This window comes from Acipenser ruthenus, chromosome 21 (assembly GCF_902713425.1).
Source record: "Acipenser ruthenus chromosome 21, fAciRut3.2 maternal haplotype, whole genome shotgun sequence".
Lineage (NCBI taxonomy): Eukaryota > Metazoa > Chordata > Actinopteri > Acipenseriformes > Acipenseridae > Acipenser > Acipenser ruthenus.
Window position 1 is genome coordinate 17901597 of NC_081209.1, and position 24782 is coordinate 17926378.

The window sequence follows — 24782 nt, forward strand, 5'->3', positions numbered from 1 at the left end:
GACGTTTTTAGACCATCTTCAAACTGGTTTCTTCAAACTGGAAACTTTCTAAACCGGTTAGTTCTCAGATATGTGAAACAATTCTTCATCAGGAACAAATTCACAAAGCTCTCAAGGAAGCTGAATGTTTGTTTTACAGTACAAGTGTGTAAAAAAACATCAGAAATGTCTCGGAATAGCATACTAATCAGAATCACATATGTACATGTAGAGTTGTCCTGTAGGTGGGATTATACCTAAGCAATTAACAATGTAGGTGCCATCTGATTATGGGCGGTTGGAAGTTTGAATAACAGATAACCATGACATGTACATGGTGCTTGAGCTAATGAAGCATTAAGACATGGCACGGTGTGCGATTTACAGGAGAATCATACCTCTAAAGGTGTTAGAGGCATGATGAGATCGAGAAAGCAGTTCTTTTAAAAAAGAATGACTTCATAATACTGTTTACCTTTCGTTGCTGGCGCTGTGATGGAGAAACTCGGGCTACTACCGATAAGGGGGTGGGTGCCAAGTAACAAAACATTGCTAAAATGGGGTGAGATTACGTTATTCTTTTTAAAGTGATCCAGAAACAGTTAACAAGACACACTCGGTTCCCACTTCTTTATTTCATTTCTTAAAAATGCAATAAAAATGAGTGGCCAAGTTTGCTTTAATTGTGGGGAGCTCACATTGCTTGTACCTGAGCTAACCTTACTCTGGGGATAATAGTTTAGCAAAACATGAATACATTGTTTCTTACTGGTGCTGACGCTTAACAGATTGGATTTAATTTCCTCTGGCTTGACTCAACCTGTATATACAGTACCTCAGGTCAGCTGACATGAGATTGCGCATGATTTGCATACTGTAAATATGCTGAAACATGACTTCCAGCCTGTGAGGAAAGGGATATTAACACAAGTGTTTACTTTCAATAACAAAATATCAAAATTGTGCATTGAATCGAAAGCTTTGTAAATCAGGCCAAACATGTGAAATCCACAGACATTGAAACACACATTTAATAGTTTGTTTATTAAAAAAACAGCACGTTTTAAGCAACTGCTCTGTACTCAAATGTCAATTTGTTGTATAATGTTACTGTACATCTAATGGTACCTAAAACAAAATGTTAGCACAGGTAGAAAACGTAAAACAAAGACACATACACTACCTAATCCATTCCGCTTAGGTAAAAGTGTGTCAAGAAAATAGAAAGACAAAACACTGGGATCCAACATAACTGGTTTCTAATAGATATGTGAAGTATGTGTATGTATATATTTATGACTAATGTAAATGTTACATTGGACATGATTAGTTAAAAAAGGGACTTTAAAGGGAATATTGTTTTATAAACATGCAATGTGGCATATCATGGTGAATGTACAGCAAAGGCGAAACACATTGTAAGTAATAGTAAATACACAACTATTTTAGTTTTTGTGTGTTTAGGCATTTCTTTACATGTTGACACAATTTGCAATTCTGTTTTAAATACCACGAGCTTGTAAATACTATGTACTGTAATATTAGTACTGTAATAATAATAGCTTTAAATCTCGCAAGCAAGAACATCTCCTTTTAAGTGTTGCAAGCGTGTTACAATCCTCCAATAGAAATGTGGGAATTTGCTGTCACTCAGTAGTTGGGGTGGGTTTAAAGCATTCAGAATGAATCAATGCAAGATACAAGTCAGAAAGGGAAAAGGGGTCCAGTCAGTGTGAATTGAGTAACCATTTCCAGTGTTTTTCCAGTGTTTATTGGATATACACCGATTTAATTTTCTTTTTTATATCGGGGGCGATTTATCGGCTTTTATCGGTTAAAACCGAAAATCAGAAGCCCTATTTATAATTTATTGCTTTAGTGGTTTTTACCATCATGTGTAATGTTGTGTTTACATGTGAAGGTGATGTTAAAACTCCTTGCTAAAAAAAACACTCACTAAAATGACCAACAAACCTCAGGAACAGCCTTAGAAACCACAATCGGAGGCACTATTTTTTTTTTTTTTTAATTTTAGTAGTCGCCAATTGAATTTTACCCCATTTTTCTCCCAATTTGAAATAGCCAATTGTATTATTTCAGGCTCAGCTCACCGCTACCACCCCTGTGCTAACTTGGGAGTGGCAAAGACATTCCTCCGAAACGTGCTGTCAGCCGACTGCTTTTTTTCACTCTGCAGGCCTGCCATGCAGCCACCTCTGTGCTACAGCTTTGGAGGACAACACAACTCTGAGCAGTTTACAGTCAAGCCTGCAGGCGCCCGGCCAGTCTACAGGGGTTGCTGGTGCACGGTGAGCTGAGGACACCCTGGCCAATCTAAGCCCTCCCCACCCGGGCGACGCTCGGCCAATTGTGCACCGCCCCTTGGAAGCTCTCATCCATGGTCAGCAGTGGAATAGCCTGGACTCCAAACCAGTGACCTCCAAGCTATAGGGCGCATCCTGCGGTCCACGCGGAGCACCTTTACCGGATGCACCACTCGGGAGCTCCCAATCGGAGGCATTATTAACAACACCAAAACGCCGTTGTCATGCTTCTTGCTTTAGTATTCTGCACCATTTTTTTTGTAATAAGGAAACAAACAAAGGTTGTGGATGCAATTTATTAATGTTTACATATAGTGTTTGGATTATATGGATTTGATCAAACCTAAATGTGATCTTTTGGAAATAGCACCTTCTGGCTGGGGAGAGATTTTGGAAAGCCTGCTTTCAAAAAAACTGTTGTCTCTTTCTGATTGAAAAGATGCCCCACTGATGCTCCAGCTGTGAGCACAAGCAAGTTTTATTGTTTTGAATAAACAAAACTGGTCTGGTTAAGACAATTTGTCTTTGGATGATACTTCAAAGAGACTTGTCCTCTTGTGTATTGAATTGTGTATTGTGTAAAGGACTGATTGTAAAACACAGGATTCTCTCTTGTTCAGCTTGCTCTCTCAAAATAATAATAATAATAAAAAACCTCTCTGTTCCATTCAGCTCTGCTCTCCAAAAACAAACTGGCTGCACTCATAAGGAACATGAGCACAAAAACAGCAGACTTTCCTTCTAAACAACACCTCAAGCTTCTAAAAAGACCAGCGCCAGGAATTCATTTCTTTGAGGAAAATGGAAAACAAACAATCTTTGCAAATATTGGGAACAAAATCATTCTTTGGGCTTTTCTATAGCTTCTTTAACACGAGGAATCAAAACTTTATTTTAAGACTTTTCAACTTATTTCTAATCCATTGTTTGAACATATCTGGAATTCTTAATCGGATAAATTATATGAATGCATTTATGAATGTTTTAGGTATATTTAGAATTCTGATAAAATATATGGTTTAATAATTTTCTGAACACAATACAAATCCTAGCTGATACTTTTCACCTACCTAGTTTTGTAACATAGAAATAAATAAAAGTAACTGTACTTTTAAACGGAGTTGTCTGATGTTAATTAAGCACTGTTAAGATATAATACCTATTAAATTAATGGAGAATATTTTTTTAAATATTAAATTAACTATATACAACAAATATAAAAAATGATACATTGAAGTAAGTTCATCTTGGTATTTTAATTTAATTTATTTACATTGACTGGTAAATAGCAGATAATTAGATAATATTTTGTTTAGAGATGCTGTAATTATTGATATATTAACCTATGTTGTTTTCGTAATTGACCCTAGAATATCAATATTAAGTTAAAACATCTGCTACAAGGTTTTATTATGCATATGAAGAAAAAACTTATGAGAGAATATGAGCTATTTATTGAGATAACAGGAGGTACTGCATTTCAGTCATTGATTACAACCATATAGCAATAGGAGTTGTTCTCAGTCTGTCTAAGGGTTGGATCGCGTATTGTGGTTTGTGGAGATGGTCAGGGATCAGGCAAAGTCTTTTGAGACGGCCTCAACGAAATTGGGCGCCGACATGAGAATACCGATGGTGAGGAGGATGGTGAAGACAGAGAAAGCCATGAGACAGAGCCGGTCGATGACGCAAGCAGCAAATTTCCACTCGTTGCAGATGGACTCGTCCTCGTCTTGGTCTCGGAAGCGGTTGGCGATGTAGCGCACCTCCTCCAGGATCTTCATGAGATCGGGGTCCCCACCCCCCTCCGCTGGCAGCAGCACGTCCTCCTCGACCCCCCCCATCATCCGCCCGCACATCACTCCTGAGTCGGGGGTGGGGCTACAGGGCCCTCCCTCCAGCCCACGGAAGCCGATGTACAGCATGTTTCCGTTGGTGGAGTGCGGGGCGCTGGTGCTGGCATTGAACTCCACACTGGAGAGGCTGCTGCGTCGCTGCTCGATGTTGCAGGCTGGACGCACCTTGTCCTCTCCGGGCCTCTTCATGCGCAGGAACCAGGCACACCAGTTCAGGAGGATTAATCGCGTCTGCAGCAAAAGGTAAAGATGCATTTAAACTCCTGAAAGGAATAAAACAGCTAGAAAAAAGAATCACATTTAACTGCAATTTGTTTCTTACTATGTACAGCGATGGCCAAAAGTTTTGCATCACCTAGAATTTTAGGATTGAGACATCATTTTATTTTTATTTTTTAAACTCTATGAACATATTTAGATATTTTATTTAACATCATGTAATCAAAGAAACTACGCAAAAGTCTACCGGAAGCCATAATTGTAGTACACTATTTCATGTTAGATTTTGAAATGTCACATTTTTTCATTTTTGTCAATATATGGAAAACTACAAAGCGGTATGTAATTTAATATGCTAACATAACATTATTCAGCAGGTTTCATTTGACTTTATGAATCAAAATTTGTTCATTCTATAGCAGGGATGGCGAACCTTTTTTTAGCTGGAGTGCCCAAAGTTGAATTTTTTTTGTGACTAAGTGCCAAGGGTGCCAATGATTAATTAGGGGTGTAAAAGGTTATACGGCGGCTAAACGGTAACTTTTTAAAACAATATTTACTTTCCTTTTTTTGTAATTAAGTTATAATCAAGAATATTACATGAACCAGGACAGAACCCCTCCATCCGCCCTCATCCCCTCGCAACCTCCCCAAACCCTGAACCCCCCTCCCCCTCTGTTGTCTGGAGAGCAGGTGTGGGGGAACAATATTTACATTCCTATGACTAATGGGACTTCTGCTGCTGAATATCTGCTGACATTTTTTCAAGCCGTGATTCATAGTCAGTCATTTTTAGAGCAACACATGCAGCACTCATGTCATCTGTCAGCCTGTTGCACATGTCTGATTTGATCAAATTCATGCCAGAAAAAAGCTGATCACAAAAATATGATGAGCCAAAAAAAGTTAAAAGTGAATTTCCAAGAGTTTTCATTGCTTTGAAAGAACTGGCAAATAATTCCAGACTTTCAATATCTCATGTTCTGCTTTTTCCCCATCTACTCTGTCACACTCAATCTCCTGTAATGTTACATGCAGATCAGTGAATTTAATTTTCTACACTGCACTTTCTTGAAATTCCAACAATTCAATTTCCAAGCTTTCAAGTCCCAGCCATTCCAACTGGAAAATATTCAGCTGGTCAAACATGGCTGTGTCAGGCCTGCTCATGAAAGACAGTGTTGCCTCCATGTTATGGAACTGAATAAACCTGGCTGCAAAAGCTTCCTTTGAAGCCCCCATGATTTTGGAAAACTGGTGGTAAACTTCCTGCAGATTACTGGGACTATCTGCAAAGTGTGAAGATTTTTGCAAATGTGTTTTCAGGTTTGGGAAGTATTTGAGCTGTCCACAGTCAATGTCTCTTTCAAACACCTCTAACTTTCTTTCAAAAGCCCTGATATCCCCAAACATGCTTTCAGCTTTGCCAAAAACCTGCAATTTTTGGTTCATGTCATTATCATCCCACTCCTGTTCCCCTTTATACTTCACTGGGCACTTAATGCTGGTCTCCCCTCACCTCCCATAATTTCCTCTTGTCCCTGAGAACTCACAATCTGTTCTAAGCAATTCCCTTCCATTCCCCATTCCCTGTCCCTAAAGTACACTGCACATTCTAATCTACACTCACATGCTGTTCTTGCTGGAGACTGCAGCCGGGGAGCGTGGCTGTGGTAGAAGGCAGTGGAAGACTACTTCACTGCAGATCAGTGGGAGGCAAAGTGAGGCAGCAAGACTGATCAAATTCAGACAAAAAATGAATAATTATGAATATGCATGTTCTTTCCGTCCCTAAATCCATTTTTGCTCACAAATTATATTTTTTTGTAAATTTACAGACATATAAAGCAATAGTGATAGTGCACCTCACAGGGACCCATCAAGTAAAATCAATCAATCTTAATTTTATATAGTGCCTTTCATAGTTGAACATCATCCCAAAGCACTTCACATCATGTAAAAGAATAACAGTGCATCATACAATAAATACATAGTTTGAATATTATATTGCTAATCTACAGTAAAATACATAAATCACATTTCATGACGCTCTAAGTTTAAGAATATACCCTAATTTATTTTCAACTGTATATTTACTTACATAAAACATATCTACTGCTTTTACATTTTGTAAAATAACTATTTAAAAGGCGAGTAGCAGATAACATACTTATTAGAAAAATATTTCTGTGGTGTCAAACTACCTCAACAAAAAGGGGTATTTACCTGCTTTTCCCCACTGTTTGAAGAGGGGTAACATACTATGACCCATCAGTATTTTAACCTGCATTTCCCCATAGTTTGAAGATACGAGTGTGACAGTGAAATATATTTTCGGTATTTATGACAATCAAAACAGAGTGGGACATTTGCTTTAAAGTTCAATGCACAAATACACGTGTTGCCACCAGTGACACCTGCAAAAGACCTTGCATTGCACATTAACATGTGTGCGTGTTACATCTTTTTACATCTTTTTAGAAAAGACATAAGCCAAAAGTGCTTGGTTATGTAATTTCGACCTATTTTAGGCTCGCAGACCCCCGACCCCGAGTATAAAGTATGAAAGATTGTGGCCATTTCTCCATTTAGTACAGGAGATGACGGTCAGTAAAATGCTACAAGCACCAGGCTAACGATCCCTTCCTCCCCGCGTGTCCCGCTGACACATCCATAGCTGACCACAATTACATTTGATCCTCCATGGGACAGACTTACTGTTTTTGATCAGCTTTCCGTTCCCAGGGTACTTGAATAAAGCAGATCAGCAGCATAAACAGTCAACCATGAACGTACTGATAATAACGCCTATAGTTAACACTGCTCAATTACTTGGGGCAAATCCTTGCAAATCAAAATGACTGGCTTTCCAAAGTGCCACTCAGAGGGCGTACAAAAAAAAAAGCAGGTAACTGCTCACTCGGCGTGCCAACAAATACGACTCTGCGTGCCACTCTGGGCACGCGTGCCATAGGTTCGCCATCGCTGTTCTATAGGGTGATGCTAAACTTCTGGCCATAGCTATACATATAATATTGAACATTTTTGTAAATATCACCTATATATTGGGACCACTAGTTTCTAAAGACCTCTTTCAGGTGGTGCATTCAGTGATTGTGGAAGCAGGTTTCACCATATATTTTATTTAAACAGTCAGAGAACTAACTGCAATTAAAAGGGTGAATTTTAATAAAAAAACTTCAACAACTTAATTAAAGAGGTTGAGGCAAGATAAAGATAACCCAAAAAGGTGTGATCTTTGGTTAGATTTTTCAATTCACTGTACTGTATTTTTAACTGAACTACCTGCAATTTGAAAAGAAAAATGGAAAGGTTTGATATTTAGGTGATGAGGTAAAGCTTTGTGATAGGGCACATTCTTACATACACATGGCATTAATTCATATATGCATACATACTGCACTTAAGTACATAGAGAAAGGTAAACCAACCACAACCACAGCTCAAGGCAAAGCACTCAGTGGCTATATTCGCTCTGTGCTACATGAAAAGTCTATTGCAATGTGGCACTGCTATTTTAATCACATTTCCAGATTGCACACCTCTTCTATATTTTCTGTGGGTCTCCACAAAGTCTCCATCAAGAATACGCCTGCTCTTCAAGTTTCTACATGCCTGCCCCACGCCTAATCATGTTAAGACAGTTCCCAATGGATATTTAGTGGGCAAGAGATAAGCTCTTAACAGGAATAGAGGGAGGTGGCAGCCACATATAAAATATTTTCACCAGCTGTGTACACTTATTGTGTTTTGATATGCCTAAAACATAGGTTCCTTATTGTGATTTTTATTACCTTCAAATGTACCAATCATTTCACTGTTAATGCAATATAATTCCAGTAATGTAAGGCTCTACCCTTAAAAGATCACACTACGGAAGAGGGACATGTTTAATGTGCATCACTAGGTTAACACCACTGCAGTAGTAGCTGTACTTACCCATGTGGGCATTTTCCCCCCGTCAGGGTCATGATGGTGGAACTGTAGAACCAGGACAGTGACGACTACCGACAAGCCAACAATAATCATGGTGCTGGCAAAGTACTGAGCTGCAGCGAGAACACAGCACTCGGGGTCATTAAAGATATGGAATGGGCTTTCACAGAAAGCCAAAGAAGCAATGAATATCAATAACAGATTTTGAGTTAATAGGAAGCACTACGGTCATTTTTACATAACACGATGTGTCATCTTTTGTAATATGATTTACCAACCTTACTGGGTTTTACAATACTTACCTTTGCTTTACCATGCTTTCACTATGCTTTATTACAATTTGGTATGCTTTTACTATGGGGAAGCTTTTATAAGGGCTTCCCTGACGAGAAGGTTTATCACTAGCTAGCCATTTAACAACTCAGTGATATGAATGAAAACTGCATTATACTGGAGATTGTTGTAGTAATACTGCATAAACACTGTGGAATGTTTATGTAGGGTGTATCATTGTGTGAAACATGGTAAGTATTTATTTTATTGTAGTTTTACTGATAAGACAAAAACAACTATTGATAAATAGGAAAACATAATATGTATTAAAATAGTTATAGTAATATATAAATCATTAGAGATTTTACAGTTTCAAGATATTTTGTTGTAAAAACCACACTCCCACATTCCCCAAACCTTAAACAACCCCTACTAAATGTTGGACAGACAATAAAATGTGGGATTTTTACCACTAGCACACCTCTGGTTGTGATATTACTGAATTACCGCAACTCATCTACAGACTACCAGTGTCTAGTCTGATGCTAAATATCTTCAAACCAAAGAAAAACATACAGCATGTATCCAAATCTTCAGAGATTTACCAAAAAATAGAAATGGTAAATCCAGCTGCAGTCATGCTGAACAGGCATTGCTGTTTCCATCACATTACATTTAAATTACGTTGATATTGTTAATAAGAATTACAGTGAACCTTTAACACATGTATTCAATTAACTGAAGTACTCTTTAAGTGTTACAATATGTGGAGAATGAAAGAAACAGTAGAGAACCTCATTATAATTAAACCACACAAAACCACAGAGAGAAAATATGTAGTTACTACAACTTAAGAATGAAAAATCTCCAGCATGCGACAGCTGGGAATGCATACAATGAAATAATAATGTTTAAAAAGACCAATGAATTAGCACAGTAATGAACGACTGCTGTTCAGCCAGTGAGTGGCTGGAGCAGCTTACCATTGGAGGGCTGACATGTGCTAATTAACGGTAAGGAACACTAGATTGATTGCTTAATGTTGCTTAATGGCTCAGTCTAATGGCACGGTTACTTCCATTTTAAATTAGTGTTACAGAACAGTGTTGGCTTTTTTTTAATGACAAACCTATTTCTTTATCAGGTGGTCTGTTTTGTCTTTGTAGTTTCCAAAAATTGAGTGGGTATTCATATTTTCAGGTTCTGTAGCAATATTTTTACGTACATGGTTTACACATGTCTGCTAAGGGGCTGCCTGGAGCAGGCAGTGGCCTAGGTGTGCCTGACTGCATGCAGGCTGTCTAATGTTCCCTCTGATCCCACGACCAAGCCCCTCCTCTTTATACCTGACCTACCGGCCCCTGGAGGACAAAGACCAGCCCTGCAGGAGTCTGCTTGAGCTCACCGTCTTCCAGCCTGTATGGGTGACTCAGTCCCTGACGATTTTGCCTCTCTAACCCACCCACAGGAGCACCGTAGTCAATACACTTGATAATGAAACTTACCTATTAGAGGCACCGAATCGGACGTTGCAGGCATGATCTCTGCTACAAGCAACATGAAGACAGTGAGAGACAACAGCACCGTGATTCCTGTAAGACAACACAAGGAGTCCAGACATGGACATTCAACACATTCCCACTCACAATGAACAGCCTTTTAATAATAAGGTTGGATACCTTCAAAACCCAACAATTACTAAAATGCGCACTGTACTGTAAATATAACAACAACAGTACTTACATTTGAAGTGTATTGTCGTGAACAGGAAATAGTTCATAAAGATAAATACAGAAGGTTTTTTTTTTTTTTTTAAAACAGTAGTATTTCTCCTGTCTTGAGTTTATACCACTATGCTGTAACAGGCAGTGTTGTGTGATTTGACCCACCGCACAGATGATGAAGCTCTAACGAGCATGGTACTTTTGTGAATGGTCACCAGTTTGTACTTATATTCTATTACAATAGCAAAGCACACTCACACACCATGTTGGGGTACTAGCAGATGAAAACCATGAAGGTTTGTTCTAAACAGCACAGCGTGTTATCCCTATAATAAAGCTCACATCACCCCCAGACACCCACGCTGAGTCACTGATAGACCTCATATTTCCTTTGATGTGAGTCTCCAGGAGAGTTAATGCTTGTTATATTATTTTGAGAGTAATAATGACATTCTGGAAAAGCAATCAGCAATTGAAAGGTTAAAAGACACTACATTATTATCCAGAGCTTGTCATAATGACATATGACAAGTGTGGGCTGAAAGGTTGCTTTTATCACAGCATATTCTTTCAACTTTGTGCTCAATACGTCCTTGTAGTATATACAGTACTTTATCTTAATTGCATTGATGCCAGAAGCAAACCACATAAAATAGCATCACAGAGGTGGGGGATTGTCTCTTGCCACTCTGTTGAGCACATTACTGTCATGCAGAGCAGCAGAGATTGATCAATCTTCTTCACTTTCTCAGTAATATAGGAATCCGGGGAGCTCAGGCCATTAGCTTGATATAGATATAGATATAGATATATGCATTCTTCAACCCCACCCAACCCCCTACAGGAAAAAGATGCAAGTCTGTGTTTAATATCGGGTGATGAATGTGGTCTTCTTAATAAAAGAAAGCATGATGTAGCTAAACATAGCAAGGGTTTAGCAGTTGTGCAGGGTCTGGTGTCAGGTTTATCTGCTGTGGTGTAGTATATCCACTGGGCAGCCCATATACAAATAAGTGTGTCTGAAACAGTGGTAGAACCAAATAGTGGACAAGTCTAATTGTAAGGTGGCAATCTTCATGTGATATCATCAGAGTCATCAATTCAATTTCACAGCAGCTGCAGAGCAGCATTTTACTACCAGCAAAACTACAAACTGAACACTAGAACAACCGAGGGGTCATTTTAAAACATTTGTATTTAAGAAATCCACAAAACTTCATATTAGATCAACCTACTCTGGCACATTTGTCTTTTAGTTTATGGTTTTATATGAGATTACACTCAACCAGATTATCTGTATATCTTAAAGTAACACACACTGACACCGAGAAGGTCCAAGGTCTCATTTTGACCCCTCATAGTATTGTTGTAATTGAATGGTATTTGAACATTTAATTTGTTTTTAATGTAGTTATTGTTTTTTTTTTCAGTAACAATGGGCCAGTTTACATGTGTGTTTTTTTCACATGAAGTGGCCATGAGCGTGCATATTGGGAAGAAAAACTCATGAAAGTGCCCCCAAAAAACAGCCGCAGTATTTTAACGGGAAAGTCTCAAGGAAATTCTTGTGAAATCAACGGCCACTTACACATGGAAACATGAGTTCCTCATGAAAATGTTTATTCGCTCGTTCAGATGCCTTACCTAAAGCCAATATTAGAGTCATATGCGAATACGTAAGTTACCATAGTCCAAAGATGGCAGCAGGGAAATCATTTTTTTGTTTGCAGTACTTCCCTTATCAGAGTGATGTTGCAGATAACCCCACTTTTTTCTTAAGTCTTCCCTAAAACTTTGCATAATGTTAATCATGCATGGATCTAAATGCATTTGTAAAGTATTACACAGGTTGTATTTACTGTTTAAAACTGTTTGGTAAACTGCATCGTGTGCTTGTGAATTCAGATGGTGACAGCTACTGTACAGTACTTCAGAATACACTTGCAAATAGCTTTTCAAACAACTGTCAAAATGTCTTTATTGTGAAGTACTACTAAGTACTATGTTTATAATGTGTATAACTATACTCCCATGCAATTTCTCCTACTTATGTCTGAGCAAAACCCATATCCATCCTCCACTTACGTCCGTTGGAGCGATGAAGAGGCTCGGGTGTTAATATGCATAAGGGAAGAGGATATGATGAGGCAGCTTGATACAATGCACAAGACGAACAGTGTTTAACCCACTCTCAAAATAAAATGGTGTGTGGAATTTTCGTGACTTATTTCTTGGGAATCAACAATACTCAATATTCCAATATTTGATTTAGCAGAAGCAGTCATACAAGTACAGCACAAATGAGGATGCTATATTTGGTATAAAGAGATAGAAAACAAGCCAATGAAACAAAAATGTAATACAAAATAAAAGTACACTGTCAGGTCACAAAAATAAAGATAGCCATGCATCTCTAATAGCAGGACCCTCTTCATATTGCTGTTGTGCAATTCTTGCTGGCAGCTGAGGTAGCTGTTCATCAAGGGAGTTGAAACGGTTCATATGCAAAAAGTGCATCTCTTGAATGAAGAGCCATACTGCTCCTATCTGTTCAGTGATAAATCATTCTTAGGTTTCTTAGTCTATTGTTTTGACTTCATATTTTTGTTATGTTCCCAATAATCATTGTAGCTGAATGCAACAGAGTAAAATACACAACCATTTGGTAAATTTACATTTTGAATAAAATATGTTTTTATTTTTCTAATATTTGTCTAATGTGCTAAAATAATTCATATTCAACTACCACAGATAAAAGGAAGGGGGGCGCGGTCCAACATTTTTGAGAACCACTGTGTTAAACTACAGGTATGTATGGGGACCCAACAAATTGCGTCATAATTCTCCTCTTTGTATTTTTCAATTATTTGCTGCAGCACTGGATAAAATGAAATTTCTAGTAGTTTCCAAAATAAGAGAGGCTGTATTATGCAGCAGTGTGGAGTAGTGGTTAGGGCTCTGGACTCTTGACCAGAGGGTTGTGGGTTCAATCCCCAGTGGGGGACACTGCTGTTGTACCCTTGAGCAAGGTACTTTACCTAGATTGCTCCAGTAAAAACCCAACTGTATAAATGGGTAATTGTATGTAAAATAATGTGATATCTGTATAATGTGAAATAATGTGATATCTTGTAACAATTGTAAGTTGCCCTGGATAAGGGCGTCTGCTAAGAAATAAATAATAATAATAATTATGTTAATCTTTTTTTCTGCAATGAATTTCATGCTGGTCAACCAGATATGACTTGGAAAGTACCAACAAATGTTCCCTGGTATGTTTCAGGACCGGTGCTATGTTCCAGATTGTCTACCTGTGGCTTCCAAAAATATAACCATAACACTACAAGAAGGGTAAGATAAATTCACTGCATGTATGCCATTTGCAGGGTCAATGAGGCAGTAACTGGATCAATGACAGCACAGGCAGCTCATTAGCGGTTCTCATTTGTGATACTAACGTTAATTAAGTGGTATAAACTATTAAATATGAATAATAGATTAGTGTTATATAGGTTGATATACTCTCTGACATATGGAAGAAGATGTTTTATTGTGCAGATTTATGTTCAGTTGGGTTGAAATCAGTGGATTATGTGGGCTGTGGCAGGTATGGAAGTTCTGCTTCTTATTTCTTGAACCACACTCAAAATGAATAGTCACATTGACAACTCTTTGGCTCACAAATAACTTTCAGTGATTCAGCATTACAAGCTGAGCTAATCAGGCTTTAGTGATTCATACTGCTGGGAACCAAACACTATTATGGAAATAAAGAGTATCATTCCTTGGCTTCTGCTGTTGTTTTTCAATTAGTCTCTTTTGTATTTAAATCAGTGCAACTGACAGTCATCTGTGTCTTTTGGAACTCAGAAAATAAATTCATAAGATTTACCCACAATACATTATTATGTGCAGTGTGAGTTGCATATTCTGGTTTAAAATATATGTAATAACTTCATTACAAATAGTTATGGTTTAAGCCTGAAGCCACAAAAGTCAGGGAATTACTTACATAAAAATGACAATTAAATGTACTTTAATGGTGCAGCATGAAGCCACAAAAGTGAGGAAATGCCATAACACCCATAACTCAGCTGCATCCGGGTTAGACCTTTAGCATAGATTTTGAGATGTAATGGGCAGGGTAGCATTCAATGATAAGTCAGCAGAGACTGCTACCTCGGCACAGAGGACTATAGCTGTAGCTCTTAAAGCTTCTTCTCTATTTCTGCTGAAAAATCACATTCTAATTTGTATTGTACACAGGGGGCATTTTAAAGTTATTTAAAGTAGGGATGTTAGATTTGGTTTAATTTCCGAAACATTTAAACTTTAGAATTAAGCATGTTCAAACGTTTGAACTTGGAAATGTTTGTACCCCAAGAACAGAAACCCTCCAGTCGTGTAAAACCAGTCAAGCAGTTGGGCACTTTTACAATGTACAGATGTTTCATCTTAAATGAACATTACATATAGTATACATTACAGTACTATACTGTATTTAAAATCTCTTGGTGGGTTTATTAATACAGTAGTACTTATGTTCAATTCATGACTTGCGCTTTTAACATTGGACCAGAGACATTTACACGACGAGCGACAGTGGATTTTAACCACTCATAAGTGAGCAAGTTGACTTCTTCATTTCCAATTATGGCACGTTTAATTTTGATTGAATTGTTTTCATTTCACTCATAATTGGCAAGGATTTCTGCCTTCCATCGTAACAGGTTTTGGATTACTGTTTTTCCAACTCCAAACTGTTCGGCAACTTGACGGCAGCTGGTACCGGCTTCTGCTTTCATGTTGACTTCTTTTAACTTTAAAACTGTAACTTACAGTCGTGTACATCTTTCGTTTCAACACGTTCACATCTTCCTTTCAAGTTTAAGTTCCTGCTTCTTCAAGTTCTGGTTCATGTTGAGTATGAAGCCGTATAATACAGAAACTGTAACTGGAAACTTCAAAGAAGCACAGACTGATAAGCGGAGATCGGTTTCTCCTACAGGTTTGTTTTTACGGATGGGAGTAAGAAAATGTGGTCGCTGGTTGCAGATGACAGGTGGTTGCTCTTCACAGTTAAATTATAGGGGACAAATGTTGCTCGTGACAGGTGGTCTCTCTTCAGAGGTGGTTGCTAGGCAGGTTTTACTTTTTTATGATGTACTTTAACAGTAATATGTATAAGACTACATGTGTACAACATGTATGTATACATGCAAAGACTATTGAAAAAATAACTCCGGAATGTACTGTCACAGGTGGTTCTGACACGTCCCTTTTGTGCTATAAGTCATTAGATCCTTTTGCATGGAAGGCCTCGATTGCAAGGGTGTGCGGTTCTTTGATGGACCCGGATTCAGTTAAGATTTGTTAGCCCACTGATGATGGGAATGAGAATGTAGAGATGGTTACCCAGCTAACAAGATTTAAGTTTGTGCAGGTATCAGGCTTTTAAAGACACACCTGTGTTAATTCTAGTATAACAGTAGAAGAATATTATTAGTGAATGTGTAAGGTCAGGCTGACTTGCTGAAAGTTCCAAACCTCCCTTATCAGGCAAAAGCATCCTTTTTAATTTGACTCAGAGCTTCTAACATTCCGATCCAGCGAGAACAGAATGGCAAACTCTGTGGAGCACAGTTAATATGCCAGAAACAATTTAACTAAAATAGGTTTGTGGTTCTACTATAGTAAGAGAAAAAAATAAATAGAAAACTGAGATTTTAAAATAAGAAACTTAATATAATAACTTTAGTAACTGCATAAGGATGTTAGTCTGTATCAAAGTATAGCAGTCCTAGTTTTAATATTCAAGGTTGCATTTGCTGCCAAGCAAGTGCCTAATTAAAATTAATCTCTTGCCTACTGTGTATACCAATGGAGTAAAATAAAAAAGTTACAATTTGGTGTAATGTCTGTTCTCTTCATTATATTATCGAAATTAATGAAAACTTGGCAGCCGAAGTGAGCATTTCATTTAAATTACAAAAGTTGAGTATCAGTTCTTATCAGGAAGGTAGCGACTTTAATTGGGATGATGTTTGTGAGCCAAAAATACAGAGGCTGTTGTATTACAAAAGAAAAAGCAACCGTTGGACAGAATTACATTTAAAACTAAACACGCCACAGTGCTGCATTTATTTAAGTTTTACTACAGTAATAAACAGAGGTATTTATTTACTGTAGAGTTTACAAGTGAAAGAATTAAACGTCCATCTCAGACACACAGTAGAATTCTGGAAGGGCATTAGACCTTCAAAAGATAAGTCTTAGTCTTTGGCACCTCAAAGCAGGATTTGGTGTTGGCTCTTAAAATAGGAATTTGTCAGCCTTGAATTATAACCCATGAAAGGTGCTTTAAGAAAGACAGGAGTATGTACCTCATTATATTAAGAAAATAAATGAGAGCTTTGTTATAAAAATTAGGATGTAAGCTTTTTTCTTGCTAGGAACCGGTTTATAAAAATTAGGATGTAAGCTTTTTTCTTGTCCGAAAAGATACCGGTTCAAGGCTCTCTTGAATCTGGCCAAAAAATGACTTCATGCAGTGAATTTGGACAAGCGCTTATCGTAGAGTTTCATATTAATTAAAAAACTAGCTTTGGCAGGTAAACAGCATGCCTGAAACCTGCTTGTGCAGGGGATTTTTTAAAAACAGAGAGAGGTCAGGCTTAGTCCAAGCATGGTACAGTTAATATGAGACTATTATATTTAACATGTTCATTATAGCCTGAATTTAAATGAAAATAACAGAACTGGTCACTGTATGCTTAGTGGTTTTATTCAAAGGCTCACTGATAAACCCCTACAGTCTTTGTCCAATATTTTGTTAAAACACATCTATACATGAAGCAAATCCAACCTATTGAGGGAAATATATTTTAAACCCGGGTTGGAATGATTAAACAGAGTGGGTGTTGGAAAACATCTCTCTATATGTATTCTCTATGTCCATATCCATATATATATATATATATATATATATATATATATATATATATATATATATATATATATATATATATGTACAAGCTGGTGTTATGTTTTAAACAAACATTTCTCTCATATATACGCATATATCTGTATTGTATTTGATAGCAAGGACCCTGTGAACTCAAGTTCACCTAATTTTTAGGGAAAGGAGAGGTGGAAGATAGTCAACCATGAGCTCACATTCAATTCATTTTGAAAAAGGAGTCACTGGTACTTTTTAGATATATTGTTCACTTAAAGAAAGGAGCTGTCAAAACAGAGCAAATAATTAGATTTAATTGGATCTTCTGACATATAGTGGAAGGTAAGAACAATTTTGAATTTATATATCATTTATATTGGTGCATTGCTATAAGGTATAGGAATTATATTTTATCTTTGGAGAGTGATATATTGTATGTTTTAGGATCTAGCGGTGTGATGACCATACCTGTATTGCTGTATTGAAGTATTAATGCTGTTAAAACTGTAAAGGCACTGGAAACGCCGAGATTGCCTATTAGCAGGGATCCAAAGTGGCTTGCAACCACTCGATCCATTATTAAGCATTTAATAAACAGAAGGAGCACTATTACTGCTCTGATTTGTTAAAACCTCAAATTATATGAGTCTGTGTGATTTTCTTGATTATTAAAAGTTGTCTGGATACGTTGCAAGCCCAGTGCATGAACAATCCACTTACAGGAATTTAAACATCTCTGTCCTCCTTAAACGTCTCCCCTGAGTTTAAGAGCGTGCTCACATCAATAAAAGTACATGCAAATCTGACAGTGCACATCCTTTTATACAAACACTACGATCTATATTTTGACAAGCATATCTTTGACATTGGTTATATGTTTTGGAGCAATTCCAAAAGGTTTAACATTTGGAAAATGTTTAAACCCTAAACTAACATCTCTAGTTTCATTTTGACTGTTTTTCACTTGAATTGTAAAACAATGCCCTAGATTATCAAAGAACTTTGCTCTCCAAGTCACCATTAACACAAGTAATGTTGCCCTGTATTTTTACAACGTGTTCTGCCATCTTGCTAGGAACCGGTTTAAAATGAGATGAATACTGAAATGGGTTATTTTTCTGGTTAAATGAATACTAAGCTCACCCAGGGAGATCTTTTCCCCTGAGCCCGCAGGCAGCAGGAAGACGAGCAGGGCAAGGCCAGAGATGAGGACACAGGGGATGAGCAGGTTCAGACCGTAATACAGAGTCCGTCTCCGCATGACCACCGTGAACGTCACGTCCGGGTACGGCTCCTTACAGCAGTCATAGAACCTCTCACTGCGCCGCCCCGGGACCTCTGAAAACACACACAGACAAGCAAATCATGGACCTCAATGTGAAAAGAGGATTCGATTGACATGGGCAACAACTGGAATAATGTGTTGATGGAATGTAACGCACCTCATTGAGGTCCACGCCAAAAAAAGAACTCAATGGGAATATTCTGCGATAGGTTAAGATATTGGTGTACAGATTTGTTTTGCAACCAGCACTATGGTAACTGACTTCAATGAAATTTAACTGGCATAAATCTGTTTTATAAAAATACACCCTACTGAGGAAGTAAAAACATACACGCCATATTTATGTATTTTGATACATAAAACTATATACTACCAGAACTTTAAATAGCTTATAAAATGTGCAAATTGTAGCATGTGGGTATACAGAAATAGGTCAATCTTTGTAATAAATAGATTAATAGCAAGTAGAGCTTATTTGTTAATGCACTGTGTTTATTTAATATAGTAGATTAATATGTTTTCAGTTTGTGGAAATGGGTAGATGCACTAGCTTCACTTTTTCAGGGTCAGCCTGGGTTATACTCCCAGTCCAGACTGTGAACCTCTGATTCAGGTAGTTCATCTGTTGTCTTACCTACAAGATCCCATTCCCCGTTGGGGATATAACCGGTTATATCAGCTTCAATCATCTGCAGATCCAGGGACCAGCCCCCATAGGTCCAAGAGCCAAACTTGAGGTCACACCTCTGCACATCGAAGGGGAACCAGCGCACGTCGATATAGCAGGAGCTCTTGAAGATACCTAGACAGGACTGCAATTAGAGCACTGCAACGAGGAGGATAGGCTCCCACTGAAAAACACTTCAGCTTTGTAATCAGATCTAAATATGAAAGCATAAGCAGACTCTCAAATTCCCTCTGATAACCAATAACATATCATGGTCACCTACACTTTTAGCATGTTTATATAACTCTGCACATATGTATTCACTGCCTCTCTGAGATATGAGGCTTATGACAGTGTGGAGGCGACAGATCTTTTATAGACACGGCAGGGTGTCTTGTCCATTTCCCAGAACTGAACTTGAACTAAACATAATAAATGTGTAGGTAACATTTCATAGATCTGGAATCCAAAATGTGACATGACCATAGTATGGCAGCCATATTAGGTTGCAGGTGAATTTTCACAGCAGATATGAAGTTGGCATTTCAAACACTTTATAATATGAAGTGTTAAAGAATCAGGGGTGACAGGAGCCTAATTATAAGATCATGGCGCTCTATGAACAAGCTTGAACAATTCTTCTCATTGACTTTTAAAAGTGCTTTTGCCACTTATGTTCTTGCAGTACTATCTGTTTTCATTTTTAACTGACTTATTTTAATTGACTGCAGTAAGTAATGTTAATTGATTAATCAATTTAATGAATCAATGGATTTTAAAGCATCGTGTGGTCTGGCTGTATATGATGGTGTGATGGGGTGCCAGCTTGCCCCTATAAATTTGTGTTTTGTTATTGTTGTTATTTTTACTGTTTTCATTATGTTTTTGTGATTATTGGTTTGTTTTGGATTGGCAGGGAGGGGGTTAAATTCCTCCCTGTAAAAATGCATGTGAGAATGTGGCTGGAGCCTTAAGTGTTTAATTGTTAATTATTAGTTAATTGGGCTCCAGCCACAGACTATAAAAGACAGCTGAAACCCTTTGTTAGAGAGAGGAGTTTTTGGGTGAGGTTGTTTGTTGCTGTGCTGTTTAATTTTGGAGAAAGAAACTGTAGTGAAGGCTAATGCCCAGCCTACATGTCTGTATTTTGTTTGAACCTTTTTGTTGGCCCTTGTGCCTGTTTATTTGATTATTTTTGGTTGAATAAAGATCATTATTTTGCCCCTTCCACTGTCTCTGAGCCTCAAACCTCTGTCATCCTGCCACACGTGGTGTTAGAAGCGGGATAGTGCCACCTTGAGGCTCAGAGACAGTGGAAGGGGCAAAATAATGATCTTTATTCAACAAAAAATAATCAAATAAACAGGCACAAGGGCCAACAAAAAGGTTCAAACAAAATACAGACATGTAGGCTGGGCATTAGCCTTCACTACAGTTTCTTTCTCAAAACTAAACAGCACACCAACAAACAACCTCACCCAAAAACTCCTCTCTCTAACAAAGGGTTTCAGCTGTCTTTTATAGTCTGTGGCTGGAGCCCAATTAACTAATAATTAACAATTAAACACTTAAGGCTCCAGCCACATTCTCACATGCATTTTTACAGGGAGGAATTTAACCCCCTCCCTGCCAATCCAAAACAAACCAATAATCACAAAAACATAATGAAAACAGTAAAAATAACAACAATAACAAAACACAAATTTATAGGGGCGAGCTGGCACCCCATCACAGATGGTAACTAAGTATTATTATCTTTTAAGCTGCGTATCTCTGTATCTCTGCATTAATTGATATGTTATGTTCAATTTTACTTAATTTGCTTAAAGTGATTGCAGCTAACCCAATCATGCCATCATCTCCATGTCAATGCACATTCATTTTCATGGTTCATTATATGGGTCACGTGTGTGTATTTATCTGCTTTCAATTAATCTTGAACTTCCTTGGTCACTTAACCCGGAGAGTAAAATTCACCCCTTCAACAACTAAATTCCAGTCATTAACCAACCTTTTACCACCAAAGACACTGCTGAGGTGAAAAGACTTATGAAGTGAAATAGTAACAGACTTCCTAATAATAAGGCAAGCAAACTTCATTTAACCTAGTGTAGTACCAGATACCATGTTTTAAAATGAAAACTATGTGCACATTTGAGACACTAGAAACGCTGCGGTTATACTCATACCTAAAACCACCACCGGCAGTCATTACGACGGTTACATTTTAAACAACATTAATAATAAAATGAAAGACAAAACAACTCAAAAGTTTTATTCAAGAACGTCATATCAAACATCTGTACAGTCGAAATGGCGTATTTAAATGAACAATTAAACATAAAAGGGTTTATTTTCTAACTTCCCACATAAAAAGCACCACTTCAAAAACTGAAAAAATTATAATAAAACAAACATTTCAAAAGAAACTAGTGCGTAAACAGGTATATGTACATACAAACTGTAAAAACGAAATTCTTTTTAAATTTAAACACATGTTTTCTCTCGCGTGTGTCACTCGGTGTCGCACTGAATCCAGGTTGAGCTGCAGCAGCCTGGTGCTTTGCAGTTTTCTGCTCGAAGTGTTTCTGCCAAAATGCTGTGGCTAGCTTTAAGATAAAATCTCTCCTACTGCATTCCTTGTACAAAACGAAGAAATTGATGGCTGCCAGGTCCAGTAGAGATAACAACAGGCTTGTGTGTATATATATACAGACGTGCTCAAATTTGTTGGTACCCTTACAGCTCATTGAAATAATGCTTCATTCCTCCTGAAAAGTGATGAAATTAAAAGCTATTTTATCATGTATACTTGCATGCCTTTGGTATGTCATAGAATAAAGCAAAGAAGCTGTGAAAAGAGATGAATTATTGCTTATTCTACAAATATATTCTAAAATGGCCTGGACACATTTGTTGGTACCCCTTAGAAAAGATAATAAATAATTGGATTATAGTGATATTTCAAACTAATTAGTTTCTTTAATTAGTATCACACATGTCTCCAATCTTGTAATCAGTCATTCAGCCTATTTAAATGGAGAAAAGTAGTCACTGCTGTTTGGTATCATTGTGTGCACCACACTGAACATGGACCAGAGAAAGCAAAGGAGAGAGTTGTCTGAGGAGATCAGAAAGAAAATAATAGACAAGCATGGTAAAGGTAAAGGCTACAAGACCATCTCCAAGCAGCTTGATGTTCCTGTGACAACAGTTGCAAATATTATTAAGAAGTTTAAGGTCCATGGAACTGTAGCCAACCTCCCTGGGCGCGGCCGCAAGAGGAAAATCGACCCCAGAGTGAATAGAAGGATAGTGCGAATGGTAGAAAAAGAACCAAGGATAACTGCCAAAGAGATACAAGCTGAACTCCAAAGTGAAGGTACGTCAGTTTCTGATCGCACCATCCGTTTCTTTTTGAGCGAAAGTGGACTCCATGGAAGAAGACCCAGGAGGACTCCACTTTTGAAAGAAAAACATAAAAAAGCCAGACTGGAATTTGCTAAAATGCATATTGACAAGCCACAATCCTTCTGGGAGAATGTCCTTTGGACAGATGAGTCAAAACTGGAGCTTTTTGGCAAGTCACATCAGCTCTATGTTCACAGACGAAAAAATGAAGCTTCCAAAGAAAAGAACACCATACCTACAGTGAAACATGGAGGAGGCTCGGTTATGTTTTGGGGCTGCTTTGCTGCGCCTGGCACAGGGTGCCTTGAATCTGTGCAGGGCACAATGAAATCTCAAGACTATCAAGGCATTCTGGAGCGAAACATACTGCCCAGTGTCAGAAAGCTCTGTCTCAGTCGCAGGTCATGGGTCCTCCAACAGGATAATGACCCAAAACACACAGCTAAAAGCACCCAAGAATGGATAAGAACAAAACATTGGACTATTCTGAAGTGGCCTTCTATGAGTCCTGATCTGAATCCTATCGAACATCTATGGAAAGAGAAGAAACTTGCAGTCTGGAGAAGGCACCCATCAAACCTGAGACAGCTGGAGCAGTTTGCTCAGGAAGAGTGGGCCAAACTACCTGTTAACAGGTGCAGAAGTCTCATTGAGAGCTACAGAAAACGTTTGATTGCAGTGATTGCCTCTAAAGGTTGTGCAACAAAATATTAGGTTAGCGGTCCCATCATTTTTGTCCATGCCATTTTCATTTGTTTTCTTATTTACAATATTATGTTGAATAAAAAATCAAAAGCAAAGTCTGATTTCTATTAAATATGGAATAAACAATGGTGGATGCCAATTACTTTTGTCAGTTTCAAGTTATTTCAGAGAAAATTGTGCATTCTTCGTTTTTTGTGGAGGGGTACCAACAAATTTGAGCACGTCTGTATATATATATATATATATATATATATATATATATATATATATATATATATATATATATAAATAGACTATTGTAGGTTATATTCAAAATAAAAACATGTATTGTATAGGGCAGTCAAAATGACTGATTTGGCGGTTCTAGGTGGGCGGGATTATAACGTCCTTATTTTTGTATATAAATTTGAAAACCTCAAACCATCAAAATGTCTGCTGTGGCAGTTCTAGCGTTAATGTCAACGTAAGCTCATGATAGGTAAGACCTATGAATAATTTTGTTAGCTGCAGCCACTTTAAGAGAGAGACATTACTAATTTGTTTTATTATTGATGATATTTAAGCAGGTGGGTTCACTGAGATGTAACCTCTAGATGTGTTCATTTTTTCCAGTGGTGTCATGCTGTACTCATAGTGTTGTGTGTTGCTGGTTCTGAAAAACTATACTACGACAGTTAATAACCTTTCTGTCTTGTCCCCTATCAATCAAAATCAGAATAGCACCCCCGCACCACCCCACAGTCTGTCACAACTCTAATATGGGTGCCTGTAATACAGTACAGGTCTTAGCTTTCAGCCTTTTGTGTAGCACTATTGGCACAGCAAGGGAAAACACGGCTATTTCAATGGTGTGTACAGAATGTAAATTACACAGGTAAAAAAAAAACCACAAATTAACTTCTCTGTATGCAGATGCTGTAACGCTTTTTTGGACGTTTTAGCTACAGTATTTAAATAGTCTGTTACATACGTTTGTGGGGCTGTGTCAGTATTGCTAATATGTTGCTATGCTGCTGCTGCTGTGTTATTCCTTTGTCAGTCACATTATGACAGTAGAATCTAAGGACAGCCATTTTAATATTGTAGTCATGAAATCCAGGGACCTGGCTGTTGTACTGAGCCCAACCTGCAACTCTGACTACTCTAGCGATGCAGGCTATTATATATTAAGACAGCCGCACAGATTGCATGATTGCAGACAACAAGTCTGAACATGTCTGCATTTCAAGGTCAAACGTAATGACTGCCTACAGGGTCAAATCTGATCTATATATAAACTTTAACAATTGACCTAATAGTATAAGCACGAAACCAAAGAGAACATTCTACAAACTGTAAGCAGTGCTGAGAATTAATCCAAAACTTAAACACTTGAATCATTAAAACCTATTCAAATAACAGAAAGTTCTTAGGGATTGGTTTGA

General features: G+C 37.7%; 1 protein-coding gene across 2 annotated transcripts in view; it reads right to left on the minus strand.

The window, feature by feature from the left end:
* Positions 1–975: 975 nt before the first annotated feature.
* Positions 976–24782, minus strand: part of LOC117427630 (neuronal acetylcholine receptor subunit alpha-7-like) — a 41958-nt gene continuing 18151 nt past the window's right edge. For both annotated transcript variants that reach the window (XM_034902195.2, XM_058994891.1), the window contains exons 6-10: positions 19210–19377; positions 18434–18628; positions 10114–10200; positions 8339–8448; positions 976–4390 (exon numbers count right to left, since the gene is read on the minus strand). In XM_034902195.2, coding sequence (XP_034758086.2) covers positions 3878–4390; positions 8339–8448; positions 10114–10200; positions 18434–18628; positions 19210–19377 — 1073 coding nt within the window. In that variant the 3' untranslated portion in view covers positions 976–3877. The remainder of the gene's footprint in view (positions 4391–8338; positions 8449–10113; positions 10201–18433; positions 18629–19209; positions 19378–24782) is intronic.